General features: G+C 37.4%; 1 protein-coding gene and 1 long non-coding RNA gene across 2 annotated transcripts in view; one reads left to right on the top strand and one right to left on the bottom strand.

The window, feature by feature from the left end:
- GREB1 (growth regulating estrogen receptor binding 1) overlaps window positions 1–14,832 on the bottom strand; it is a 99,411-nt gene that overhangs the window by 11,656 nt on the left and 72,923 nt on the right. Inside the window, exons 23-27 of the mRNA XM_058178659.1 lie at window positions 12,650–12,752; window positions 4,470–4,628; window positions 3,608–3,750; window positions 2,031–2,192; window positions 66–270 (exon numbers count right to left, since the gene is read on the bottom strand). Coding sequence (XP_058034642.1) covers window positions 66–270; window positions 2,031–2,192; window positions 3,608–3,750; window positions 4,470–4,628; window positions 12,650–12,752 — 772 coding nt within the window. The remainder of the gene's footprint in view (window positions 1–65; window positions 271–2,030; window positions 2,193–3,607; window positions 3,751–4,469; window positions 4,629–12,649; window positions 12,753–14,832) is intronic.
- LOC131196184 (uncharacterized) lies at window positions 3,614–12,633 on the top strand. Its single transcript, XR_009154657.1, has 4 exons — window positions 3,614–3,658; window positions 4,627–4,681; window positions 11,534–11,707; window positions 11,843–12,633. It is a non-coding gene; the product is annotated as an uncharacterized LOC131196184 (long non-coding RNA).

Here is a 14,832-nt window from a genome sequence, read left to right as displayed (position 1 = left end):
TGTTGCCAACTAAAGTTGGTAGCCTTGTTTTATTCACACAAATAACTAATAAAACATGTACCTACCCACTCCAGCACTGTTGAAAATACTTGGCAGAACAAGCATGATGTGATTGGGCCAATATTTTTTATATATTGCCATTTCATACTCTTTGACAACCAAAACATGCAAATGGTTGGCTCCGTCCATTGCATGATAAAGATTAAAAAGTCCATGTTCGTGGCGTCCTGTCGTAGGAGTGAAAGTAGGGCTCTTTATGTAGTCCTGGCTCTGTAAAAATTAAGAATTTGTCTGCTATAATACGATATAATAAAACAAATTGTAAATCTAATGTTTACAAAAGCCTGTAAATAGTATAGGAAAAGGACTTAGAAAGAAGAGGAGGAAAAGGAAAAAGTACCACTAGCATTCTACTCTAAGACAAAGAACCATGTGAAACTGTAAAGGAAGAAAGAGACAGGCTTCAACCAATCTCTATCAAGCTAAACGTCTACTATGTCTAAAGTTTACAGTGAAACCATTTGAAATGTTTTAGGTAAGGGGAAAAAAGCCTGGTTGAATTAATTATTCAGTAAGAAAGTGGTAATTGCAACTAATTCTCCTTTGTGAGAATAAGAACTGAAACACAAAAATAAAGAGGATAATTAAAACCACCTACTGAATTGTATTTGCTACTAGCCACTATAAGACAAACATACAAGATATAGGGATGGGAACCCATAAATAAACATACTAGCATCTTGGTTCATTGTGCATTAAAACAATTAATAACAACAATCCTCATATTCATATTTTAGCCAATTAACTACAGACACAGATGGAAGCTGTCCCCTAGCTTTCTGGCAACAACAGTAAATTCGGCAACTTATTCTAAGAGCAACAATCATTTTAACATGTTTTCAACATGTTTCCGGAAGACCTTTCCATTGCTGAATATACTTGAGTTCCTTCTATAATTGCCCTGTATTTGACAAATATTATGTATGTAGGTATGTATAATCACACACATTCATACACAAAAATACATATATACTGTTTTATAGTTGGACTATAAAAGTTAAGAATGGTAAATTTAAGGATGGGAAAGAGCACGTGCTTTTCAGGTTGAAGGCATAGGCTCTCCAGATACAGGAAAAGCAGAAAATATCTGCCTAAAACCTTGGAGAGCCACAGGCAATCAACAGTACTGAGTTCAATAAACCGAATGTGTATCTTGTTGAAAGGTAGGTCAGCTGTGTGTTTCTATGTTTAACCTAAATAAAATCAGATCTGATTTCTCTGTCAAAGTATGTAAGTTCATTGTGTTTGATAAAAGAGAATTTGCTGTAAGAAGTATTGTAAATGAAAAGTGAGCTTTGGAGACATTTTAATGGATGCAATGTAGGGTTGTTGCACTATTTAAGAGAAACCCAGAGTGTATGTCTTTCCAAACATGGTGAAAAATGTGGAAATGCCATTTTAAATCTCTGTTTAACTCTGTTTCCTTATTGGATAGCTTGGGGGATATCTTCTGTAATATGGAGATCAATCAATCCATCTATACCACATATGGTGGTCCATGGACCACTGGTGGTCCGTGAGAAAATTTTGGTGGTTTGCAGAAAAATTATTTGCATTTTTTATATTGCATGAAATCAGGGGTCCTCAAACTATGGACTCTTTCTCCTGGTGGCTGCTTAGTTCCAACAAATGCTACCTGCTGGGGCCCTAAGGAGCCTGAGCGGGCAGGTGAGGAGTGGCTGGGAAGGGAGGGGCGAGTAGAGGCTGGTGAGGCACCCCTTGACATGAATGGCATCGACTTGGCCATGCCCACCCAGTCACATGACCACTTAGCCACGCCCACCCAGTCAGTCATTAGGCAGATCATATTAGTGGTCCGCGGGATTGAAAATTATGAATTTAGTGGTCCTTGAGGTCTGAAAGGTTGGTGACCCCTGATCTATACTATCACCTGGAAGCAGAGTCCAATCAGTTTAAATCCAAATCCTAATCCTCCAGAACAAGAGTTTTGCAAATTGCTCTTTATCTACCTGATCTGTAACAAGAGGCAATCTCATACTTTCCAGCTGCCTTCCTGGATGGCTAAAGACAAAATGGTGCTCCTTCGATTTGGGGATAATGAAGTGTAGCTGAATTTCTTCTCCAAGCATTGAATAGGAAAAGGCAAAAGCATGCAAGGTGGATTCATAAAGCTGAGAAAAGAAAAGGATACAAATTTAATGTACCACATTTGCTATTTTTGACAGCTCTGACATTGATATACGCTGTTGACTATTAAAACAGTGGCAAAAAAACAAACCACATCTTAACACAGTAAACAGGTTGCATTAATTAATAGATTTTTATGTTCCAACCCCCCCAATCTTTAACAGATAGATACACTTACCGTATATACTCGAGTATAAGCCGAGTTTTTCAGCACGTTTTTTGTGCTGAAAAACGTCCCCTCGGCTTATACTCGATATCTCTATTATCTCGAGTTTTTTTTCGTTTTTCACATTATACCGGCGGTAGCGAACTTGGCGGGCTTTGCTTTAGCGGGAAGCCCTGCGGTGCAGTGAGGCGGGCGGGGCCGCCAGCCTTCTCGGCCGAGGAGGAGGGTTTCGCCGACCGGTGGGTGCCTCATTTCCCACCCTCGGCATACTCGAGTCCCCAGTTTACCCCAGTTTTTAATCTAATGAATACAATAATTTCTGCTGTCCTTGAAATGTAATGAATTTTCTATTGCAGATTCCATAAATCTTACCTGATACCTGGGATTAAAGCCCATATATTGATGACACTGTTCACAATGATGGTAAGTGTTGTAAGCAGCATATTTGGATAATCTCATCCGAGTTGTCTGACGGCGCATGTACAGATCCTCTGGTTTTCTCTTTATTGATCTATCTGCACAAATGCATTTTGACTGTATCAGCTAAAAGGCACACCCACTTCTACCAAGTGGATAGAGTAGATACACTTAATTAAAGTGGATAGAGTAGGTAGATGAGCACATCTTTGTTCATTAGCCCCTGCAAAACTATACTAGCTTACAACCAAAACAAGATTAAAAATGGATCTGTTAATGCTATTACTAAGCCCTTTTTAGAATATAGTTCTGAATAATTATCCAACCTGGTATTTTTCAGGGGTGTTCAGAATATTATTTCAAAACTTCCAAGCCAACATGTCCAAAAACTAGATACATTTCTGAATCTGCTGCATTTTAAGATTTATGCAATGAGTTGAGCAATGAGCTCTTTAAAAAACAACTAGCTACCAGTATGTATCTAGGGATTTATTTAGAAATGCTTTCTGTTTCATGAATCCAGTTGATGGCAGGACCAAGTCAATCTTGATAGATACCGTATTTAAAAAAATTAGGCAGGGCTGAACTGAATAATTTAAGAGGATACCAGCAGGAAACCTGGTGTTTCACTCTAGATTTTTGGCAAAGTGGGTATAATGTTGTATCGTAAAAAAAGGACATGGACCAGCCAATTCAATTTAATGCTGCATAGGATCATACTTTGTCCTTTCCCAGTTTTTTAATCTAATGAATACAATAATTTCTGCTGTCCTTGAAATGTAATGAATTTTCTATTGCAGATTCCATAAATCTTACCTGATACCTGGGATTAAAGCCCATATATTGATGACACTGTTCACAATGATGGTAAGTGTTGTAAGCAGCATATTTGGATAATCTCATCCGAGTTGTCTGACGGCGCATGTACAGATCCTCTGGTTTTCTCTTTATTGATCTATCTGCACAAATGCATTTTGACTGTATCAGCTAAAAGGCACACCCACTTCTACCAAGTGGATAGAGTAGGTAGATGAGCACATCTTTGTTCATTAGCCCCTGCAAAACTATACTAGTTTACAACCAAAACAAGATTAAAAATGGATCTGTTAATGCTATTACTAAGCCCTTTTTAGAATATAGTTCTGAATAATTATCCAACCTGGTATTTTTCAGGGGTGTTCAGAATATTATTTCAAAACTTCCAAGCCAACATGTCCAAAAACTAGATACATTTGCCACGACTGAGCTAAAATAATGCAGTTTTATTTAGATGAGTGTCAGGTTCAGCTAATACTTGCTAGTTTCAAGTAGTTATGGGTGGTTTAGTAGTTCAGTAGTACTATGAACAAAAATTTCAGGCTATTTTTCTTCTTTCTTGGTCCCAGTCTTTCACACACACCATCTATTAGTTGTGTGACTACAATGCTCAAAGTCAGATTGGGAAAGGAACTATCAAGAGATGAATTATGTCAATAAAGCTAACCATTATTTAATCCAGAACACAAATAACGGTCTGCCTTCCAAATTGAGTGGTGTTTCCTACCCCACCCTACCCAAGTTTCTTCCCAAGTCTGGAATATAAATCAAGGTTCTGAACAACAATTTCTCCTGCAATACTTTATTCTATAAAAATTGTACCAAACTAAGTTGTTCAAATAAAGGAAACGGGTATTCTGACCGTCACTCTTCGTTTTCTGCACTGTTGAACAAATGAGACTTGCATCTTCATATTTCGGATCATGGATTGTATAATCAAAAGGCATCTTTTTAAATGTTTCTAAATCAGGCCACACGTCTCCTGGCTGATGATAATATTGTTCTGAATTTTCTTTCAGATCTGTGGTATTATCAACAAAAAGGAAATCCAAAAAATATAAACACAGGCAGGTGGTAAGCTAGATTTCAGAAGAAACTCATGCTATGCAACTAATGTAATTCTTTTTCATGTTTAATGAATGTGGGCATTTATGATGAATTATTCAATGTAGAAGGAAGAATGAGACCAACCCTCCTTTTTGCATGAACAACTCCAAGCACTATCCAGCCTAGTTACAACTTAAGAATGAAATATTTTGGGAGACTTCCGGTTTGGCACCGTAGGTGATGGCGGTGATCTTTACGATCACCAACCTCTGGATTTTGTGGAATCGCTAGGACAGCTTAAATCTGCAGTCCAGCGGTTCGAAAAACCCTCTCTTCGGGAGAAGAGGAGGGGGTGAGCTGAGGGCAGAGGTTGAATTTCCCTAAAGCCCCTGAGAAAAAAGGGGTTTGAAGGGTTAAGTTCCCTCCAGCAACCCGAAGAGCTCCAGATCCGAGGATTCTTCTGCTTGGGCGGAACCAATCACCACGACCAAACGCCGAGATTTATTTTGGACAATAAAGGATTATACCGGACAGAACGAAAGTGGGAGAACTTTATGCAAGTAGCCAAGCCGATTCCCCGATACTTTGTAACAAGTTTGAAAACAGCAAGAAAATGGAGGCGAATTGTTAACAAGTTAACGAGTGGAAAGCGAAAGTGATACTTTCACCGTTTGTCTGCAGTTGGTAATTTGCATGTTACTTGCTGCTTTAACTCTTTAACTCTTTGCTGCCTAGAATCTAGGAGATTTTCTTTTAAATATTGCTTTAAAAAGCTTTAAAGGACTGTGTTTCAGAGGTTAAGAAGATTTAAACTGAATATTAAGTTGGAAATAAATAAATAATTTTATAGAAGATGGCAGCCAAACAATTAAAGTCTACTGTAACAAAGGGCTCTGGAATCTCCTCAGCTGGTGCCTCTCCAGCTCATACAGCAGAGACTAGAACATTGAACTTAGAGGCGGTACAAGAGAATTTAAAAGACTTTATGCAAGAAAAATTTAAAGTAATAACTGATGAGATGTCTGAAATGAAAGAGCAGATATCAGAAATTCAAGTGGGAAATAAAGAAGTTAAGGAAGGATTTGTAATTGCAGTACAAAGTTTGGCAAATAATGTGATTTTATTGGAAGAGGAGGTTGAAGAAATTAAGCAACATAATTCAAAATTAGATAATAAAATGGCTGAATTTCAAAGTAAAATGGAAAAACAGATGATGAAATAGTTTTGATACAATACAGAAATATGGAATTTGCTCTAAGAATTCGTGGTCTGAAAGAGAATAAAGAAGAGGATTTAAGGAAATTTTTCTGAAGTATTTGCTGAGATATTAGCAGCTCGTCCAGCAGATGTGGCTTATCAAATTGATAAAATATATCGTGTGAATTCTTGGATAGCAAGGCAAAAAAAGTTGCCAAGGGATGTTGTTATTTATTTTACAAATAGAACAGTGAGAAATCAGATTTTGCAAGCCTCATATAAGGGGGAGAAGATTCAGATTGCTGGTCAGGATATTTTAATATTAAAGGAAATTCCACCAAAAATGTTAAGGGCTAGAAAGGAATTTGCCTTCCTGGTGAATGAACTTAAAAAACGTCAGATTGAATATAGATGGGATATTCCAACTGGTATAATAGTATATTATGCAGGGAAAGTACATCGTCTCAATACAGTTGGAAAAGCAGAGAATTTTATGTTGAGGCATTAAAGTTGGAAGTCTTTCTCCACTGGATGCTAGAAGAAAGGAGACTGAAGTGAAGGAAAGAGAAGTGAAGCAGGTTCAAGAACAGATTGCGATGGAAGAAGATTTATTACAAGTGTTGGAAATACCTATGACGGGTCCAGATTCAAAAGAACAAAGGCTGACAAGAGCTGCTGCTAAGCGCAAGGAACAAGAGATGAAGGCACAACAACAACTGGCAACTACTACAACGGAAACAGTGGGAGGAGCAAGGCCTAAAGCAAAATGTGATTTGCGGCTAGTGTTCCAAAAGTTTCCTTTGGCCGATAATGGCAATTAAACTATTATCTTGGAATGTTAATGGTTTGAATTCACCAGAAGAGAAGGAAAGTATTTCATTATTTGAAACAATTTAAAATGACATTACTTGTTTACAAGAAACACATATTAGATCTTTAGACCAGAAATATTTGATAAATTCAAAACTGGGAGTACATTTTGTTGCCTCCTCTTTGGAGAAAAAAATGGTTTAGTTATATATATAAAGAAGGATATATCAGCAAAATTAATTGAGGTGGATAAGCAAGGAAGATACATTGCTATTGAACTCTTGTTGGAGGAAAGAAGACATTATTAATAGGAGTTTATGCTCCGAATCAACAACAAGAAAATTTTTCAAGTTTTTACATAAAAGAATAGTATTTTGGGATTATAAATCATATATATTAATGGGTGATTGGAATGGTGTGTTGGATACTCAAAAGACAAAAAGCTTAAGGAAGATATCAAGCGGTAAATTACCAAAGGCTTTTTGAAATGATGGAGGACTTGGAATTAAGAGATATTTGGAGAGAACATAATACAGAAGAGAGGATTTTACCTTCTTTTCTGATAGGCACCAATCATTTTCGAGGATTGATTTTATTTTGATTACTAATGATTTGTATTCTAGAGTGAAGAAGACTAAGATTTGTTCAAGAACTTTATCTGATCATAGTCCAGTTTGGATTGAATTTGATCGGGAAAAGGAGGCTAGGAGATCATGGAGGTTGAATGAGAATTTGTTTAAATATGAACAAAATGTAAATGAATGTAAAAACAAATGAAAGAATTTTTATTATGAATATGAAAAAGAGACATCTATAGAGATGATTTGGGACTCCAGTAAGGCTTATATGAGAGGAAATCTTATACAAATGAATATTAAATACAAAAATAAATTGCAGAAAAGAAAAAGGAACTGGAAGAGGAAATTAAAAGAAAGAACAATTATTGATAAAATAGCCCAGGAAATAGTAAAATAAAAGAATCAATAAATATATTGAGAGGTCAGTTTAATATGTTGATGGCAGATCAAGTAGCAATTAATTTACAATATGTAAAACATAATCGTTTAATAATGCCAATAAGCCAGGAAGATGGCTTGCCTATTTAATAAGGAAAAACAGAAAATCACGAGCGATTGATAAAATAGAATATAGGGGTAAGGAAGTTTATCAAAAGAACTTGATTAAAAAGCATTTTAGAGTATTATAGTAAGTTATATTCTAGGGATATGGTTGATGATACAGAGATAGAAAGATATTTACAACAACAAAATATTTGTGAGCTTACAGAAAATCAAAGAGAAGAATTGAATCAATTAATTACTTCAGAGGAAATTTTCTTAGCAATTAAACAACTTAAAATCGGTAAAGCACCAGGAACAGATGGTGTAACAGCTGTTTATTATAAAATTTACAAAATGAGATGGTTGAACCACTTAAAGAGTTATTTAATAAAATTCAAATGGGAGGAGATGTTCCCCCTTCATGGAGGACAGCCTTTATTTCGTTAATACCGAAGGAAGATCGAGATGGTATTAAAGCAGAGAATTATAGGCCTATATCACTTTTAAATACTGATTACAAGATATTTACCAAGATATTGGCTAATAGATTAATGCCAGTGATGAATCAAATAATTCATAATGATCAGTCAGGATTTATTAAGGGTAGGCAGATGAGATATAATGTGAGGCAAATCGTAAATTTACTTGAATATTTGGAACGAAACAACCAAGTATCAGCGGCATTCCTTTTTTTGGATGCTGAAAAAGCTTTTGATAGATTGGATTGGCAGTTTTGTTTAAAGTAATAGAAATATGCAATTTGGGGATTATTTTATTCGTGCAATTAAAGCAATATATCAGAAGCAAACAGCACGAATACTAGTAAATGGTGGATTAACAGCAACTTGTAAAATTCAGAAAGGGACGAGACAGCGATGTCGCCTCTGGGCATTACCTTTTATTCTAACTTTAGAAATTCTCCTGAATAACATACGTGGTTCCGATCGAATAAAGGGAATTAGAGTTAAACATCAAGATTATAGATTAAGAGCTTTTGCAGATGACCTGGTTGTTACTGTATCTCAACCAATATACTCAGTAACTGGTTTAAAAGATATAATTGGTCAGTATGGTAAAGTATCTGGATTTAAGGTGAATCAGCAAAAGACAAAGATGATAACTAAAAATATGAATATACAACAAAAGAAGAGTTAGAAAGAACTTCAGGTTTTGAAATCGTTAAAAGGTTAAATATTTAGGAATATATATTACAGCTTCAAATGTTAAATTATACAAAAATAATTATGAGGTATTGTGGCAGAAGGTATGGAAAGAAATGGAGAGTTGGAAGAAGTTACAACTATCTTTGCTGGGAAGAATAGCGGCTATAAAATGAATGTTTTGCCCAGGTTTTTGTTTTGTTTCAAATGATACGGTGTTTAAGAATGATATTAAATTACAGGAATGGCAAAAGGGATTAGTAAATTTGTATGGATGGGCAAAAACCAAGAATAAAATTAAAAGTAATGCAGGATATAAGGGAAAGGGGGTCTTAAAATGCCTAATTTAAAATTGTATTATGAAGCAGTTGTTTTATCATTAATTACTGATTGGATTAATTTAACTGAGGAAAGAGTTCTGAATATAGAAGGTTATGGTTTGTTATATGGGTGGCATGCCTATTTATTATATGATAAGAAAGTTGATAAAATATTTAAAAATAATATAATTAGAAATGCATTATTGAGGGTTTGGAGGAAATATCAATACAAATTAGATGGAAAGATTCCAATATGGGCAAACCGAGACACATGATAGAAAATATAAATATATATCAAAAGATGGAGGTAGTTACTTATAAAGAACTTCTTTGTATGGAAAAGGGGGAGTTACAATTAAAATCTAGAGAAAAGATGGGGGAAGAAGGGAAAAATTATACATGGTTCCAATATGGACAACTACAAGCTAGATGGAAATTAGATCAAAGATAGGTGTTAAGCAAATTGAGGATAATTTGTTAAAACAAATGAGAGATCAAGGTCAACAGCATATTAAGAGGTTGTATAATGTATTAGTAGAAATAGATTCAGAGACTGATTTGGTTAAGGATTGTATGATTAAGTGGGCACAAAATTTTCAGCAACCAATAATGTTGGAAACTTGGGAAAGAATTTGGGTGAGGAATGTTAAATTTACACAAGCGCAAAATATGAGAGAAAATTTTTATAAGATGTTTTATAGATGGCATTTAGACCCCAAAAAATTGTCATGTATGTATCCTAATGTACAGGCTAAATGCTGGAGATGTGATTGTGAAGATGCTACTTATTATCATATATGGTGGACTTGCAAAAAAGTTAAAGCATTTTGGATTAAAGTATGGTGGATCATGCAGAATATTTTGAAAAAGAAGATTAAGTTTACCCCGCAGTTCTTTTACTAGGAATAATTATGGATTGTACAGCTATAGAGACTAAATTGATTCTGAACTTAATAACAGCCGCAAGACTTTTGATTGCTCAATATTGGAAGAAAGAAGAATTACCTACAATTGAAGAATGGACTCTTAAAGTATCAAATCTGGCAGAAATGGCAAAATCTCTGCTTACTTGAAAGACTATACACAAGAAAAATATATTTTAGAATGGAAAATGTGGATTGATTATATTCAAAATAAGTATCAGATAAAAAAATATCAAATAGCATATGAGTAAATTTAGGAAATAATTTGTATTAGATATATTTTTGAAGGAGAGGGGAATTGAGAGTGTGAATAAGCGTGGAGAGACTAGAGATTATAATTTAGGAATTATTTTAGATTATGATTGTTAGTTTTGATACCCTGCATTTTGTTCTGGGAAGTCGGGGTGGGGGGTAAAGGGGAAGGGGATTGGGGGGTTGAGGTTAGTGATGGAGTGATGGTTAATGTACAGGGATTATTGAAGATGTATAAATATAATTAATGTAGGGTCGGGTCTGACCAGTTGCCATTTTAGAACGGTGGGGAGGGAAAAAAGAGAGAGTAGGAGGTAGGAAAGAGGAGAAGAGGAAGGAAGAGGGGTAGAAGAGGGAGAAGAGTGTAGGGTGGAGGGAGGAGAGGAGGTAGATAAGAGAAGGAGAGGAAGGTTTGGAAAGTAAAAGAAGGTAGAAGAGGGAAGAAGGTTAAAAAGGGGGGTGGTGACTGGGCAGGCCCGACTAATTGTATATAACTGTACATTGGATGAATTATTTGATAAGATTGTAAAAATAAAACTTTTTTTATAAAAAAAAAAAAAAGAATGAAATATTTTAGGGATGTTCACAGCATGTACAACTTTTTAACATCGTGAGCTATATCTCACTACAATCACAGGGCAGCTCCTGCTGAAACGCAAATATTGATTAGTTCAAACTAATAATAGTGATGTTTTTTTTTAATCCTCCTTCTATACGTTATTACCCTTGCAGTGGAAGGAAGAGCATCCATCTGTTTGATGGCTGTAAACAAAACATAAACTTTTGTCATCAAAAGAATTAAGCCAGATGGAAATTAGCTTCGTGGTTCCCATCTTCTGTTTGAAAAGAGAGAAGTAATGGATTCTGTGCCCTTCAGAAGTTCTAGTTTGGAGCAATGAATTAACTCAGCTGAAATAAAAGGTTGAGAACTTCCAAAGTCATAAATTTGGAAAGTCAGGGAAAGTGCTCTGATAAATGACCTCATTGGATTTCACTACCATGGAAGTTATAATTAAAATGATAGATTTCAGGATATAGGCAGTCCTCTTTTACTGACCACAACTGTAACTAGCAATTTAGTCATTAACTGAAATAGTCACTAAGCAGAATTGCAGCTCTGCTTATTATCTTACTTCAGATTTCCTTTCCTTTACAGACCTGTGAAGATCACTGAATGCAAGGACTGGTCACACAGTTACTTTTTCATCACTGTTCTAACTGCAAATAGTCGCTAAATGAGGACTACCTGTATGGGTCATTTCTACAGTATCCAAAAAAGGTAGTAGAAATTAGGACACATCCAGATGATAATCTCCAAAATGGTGTACAGGTATGATGGAAAGTTCCCCAAGCACTGGAGACACTTTTAATTAATTGAAAAGCCTGACTGAGCTTCCAAACAACACGAAAAAATTCATTTCTAGATTAATGTTTCAATTAATATTCCCACACTCTTGTATTGCAGTGAGTCTTGGACCCTTTACGCCGGCAGGAGAGAAAGTTGAACACCTTTTTTGGCACCACCTGGCAGGACAAAGTTCCAAATAGCGCAGTCTTGGAACGTGCTGGAATTTCTAGCACGTATACACTATTGAAACAGCGATGTCTACGCTGGCTTCGGCATGTCATGAGAATGGCTGATGGCCGGATTCCGAAAGGTCTCCTATATGGAGAATTAGTGTACGGAAAGCGCCTCAGAGGGAGACCACAGCTGCGATGTAAGGATATCTGCAAGAGGGATCTAAAGGCCTTGGGAATGGACATTAATGACTGGGAAACCTTGACCTCTGACCGTTCAGCTTGGAGGCTAAAGACGCAGCATGGCCTTCTCCAATTCGAAGAGACACTTGTTCGGCAGGCTGAGGCAAAGAGGCAGTCCCAGAACCAGCGAAATCTGGTGGCTGGGCAGGGGACAGAATATATCTGCCCTCAGTGTGGAAGGGATCGCCACTCTCGAATTGGCCTTCTTAGTCACACCAGACGCTCTTTAGGACCTCTTTCCAGAGCACGATACCATAGTCTTTTGAGACTGAAGGATGCCAATGAATGATTTCCAACTTTACCATTTAATCAGCAAAGAAGGCAAAGGGAAACTAATAGATATTAAAGATGGAAAAACGAAATATGGTAAATTTGAAAAACTTAGAAAAAATAAAAAGAGGGGATTGTAAAATACTGGGGAAAAAAGGAACACAAGGCTTAAGAATATGAGAAAAAGAAAATCAAATAACATTAAATATTGTTTCCCAAAGAATAAATATGGGAGACATACCAACATTAATCTCCTCTTCATCATAAACATCCACTTCTGTCAGCCGAATCAACATTCGAGATAAAATGCTAAGAAACTGCAGATAAGCACCAGTCTTTCCTATCTGGAAACACATAAATCAGAATAGTAAAAAATGTTTGATTCAAATAGTGTATTTTAGAATCCGCCAATAAAAATGATAACTGCCATTTAATCCGAAATGAATCTGAAACCTCTCTAATTCTACAGGTGCTGCCCTACTATAACTCACAACCTTATAGCGTTGGTTGGGAGTTATAATTCGGAAACATATGAAGGAGCATGTACTTCCCCATTGATCTTTAGTTTCTGTTTTTCACAGCTCCCATATTACTGCACTCAGAATATTAACCTGCAAATATATAAGGCAGCTTCTTGGATGAGATGAATATTAAGGCAGCTTCTTGGATGAGAAGCGAAACGTCTTCAAAGAAAAACCAGGAAGTCCAGTTGTCCGTTGAAAAAGCAATATCTGGGACCACCGTGACCTGGATGGCTGAGAATCTCCATAGACATGTAGCTATGCACTTTGGGATGAACACCCTCAAATGGTGCAGGAGTAGGAACGGATTTCCAGGGGGAAAAATGCAGACTACAGGAACCATTTGTGCTTCAGTTTGAGATGCAGGCATTACTCAGGGGACCCTGAGGACACAGACAAATCTCCAAGTGGCCTCAACAACTCTCCAAAAGAATGCAATTTTTTTAAAATTTGCATTTATATCCCGCCCTTCTCCGAAAACTCAGGGCGGCTTACACTATGTCAAGCAATAGTCTTCATCCATTTGTATATTATATACAAAGTCAACTTATTGCCCCCAACAATCTGGGTCCTCATTTTACCTACCTTATAAAGGATGGAAGGCTGAGTCAACCTTGGGCCTGGTGGGATTTGAACCTGCAGTAATTGCAAGGAGCTGCTGTTAATAACAGACTGTCTTACTAGTCTGAGCCACCAGAGGCCCCTGGTGACCAGCTGTCTGCAAAGGAATATAATTCCTTTCATTCCCCACCATTCGGTAAGAGGTAAAGAAGCCTCTCAGATGAGAAGCAAAATGTCTTCAAAGAAAAAAAAGAAGGACCAGTTGTCTCTTGAAAAAAGCACCTTTGGGACATATAAGGGGCCACATGAGAAACTGAGGAGGGCTGAACCAATATAACCTGGTTTAATGTCCTCAAGCTCCATAACTTCAATTCATCAGGCTGCTCCAGGCAAGGGGACGAGCAGGCGCAGAAACGCTTTCTCTACTCACCCTCCTGCAGCCACCAGCTGACTGAAGGAGCGCATTGTAACTGCGGAGAGCTGAACCTGACTCGCTTCTTCTCCTGCCCTTTGCAGTGTGCTTATTTACATTTCATTTCTACTTTCAGATTTGTTGTGTCTGTGCCACCCCAAGCCGGGCCTCCTGCCAGAAAGTGACTTGGAAAGTGAGGGGGAAGGGCCATCAGGACTTACCTCGGGAGCACCAGCTTCCCTGGCTCAGCTCCACGAGCCAGAGGCAGGCCAAGTGGACAAGATAACGAGGCCTCCATCCCCTGACTCTTTCCCCCCCAGGCCACGCCTCCAGATCCAGTTGATGGCAATCAGGCCTGGCTGGACCCTAGGTTTCGTAGGCAGGAGATGCGGGAACAACAGAAGCAGGGGTGGTGCAGGCCTAGGAAGTGCTGAGTCATGGAGCCACACCCCACAGGATATAAAGGCAGCAAGAACTGCTGCGCCTCTTCGTAGCAGGCAAATCAACTGATTAACTAAGAGCTGAAGTTTTTTCCTGGGTGACTCATCGGCGTCGAGGGAGATAACAGAGACACTTGGCAGACGCTCGCTATTTTGCTGCCAGAGCTGATAGTGCCGGCATATTAAGCCATCACTCGGATGAAGGTGAAGGAGGACAGAACAAGTTTGTTCTCACGCAGGCCGGAAAAGGGCAGCCAAAGTGTCAGATATGGCCGGGGATGGGGGGAGGCATAAAATGTCCAGGACTGATATAAGGCCATGTTGATTACTATTATGGCTATTATTCCAAGACTCAAACAGTCACACAGAAACTGAAAAGAAGGCAATGGTTAGGCATGACGAAGGAGAACAATAAATCATTCTGATAGGCTGCACATTAATTTAAATGTCTATGGAGATTCTCAGTCATCCAGGTCATGGTTGTCCCAGA

Source organism: Ahaetulla prasina, chromosome 1, assembly GCF_028640845.1.
Source record: "Ahaetulla prasina isolate Xishuangbanna chromosome 1, ASM2864084v1, whole genome shotgun sequence".
NCBI lineage: Eukaryota > Metazoa > Chordata > Lepidosauria > Squamata > Colubridae > Ahaetulla > Ahaetulla prasina.
Note: the sequence above shows the minus strand (reverse complement) of the source record. Positions and strands in the feature narration are given on the sequence as shown.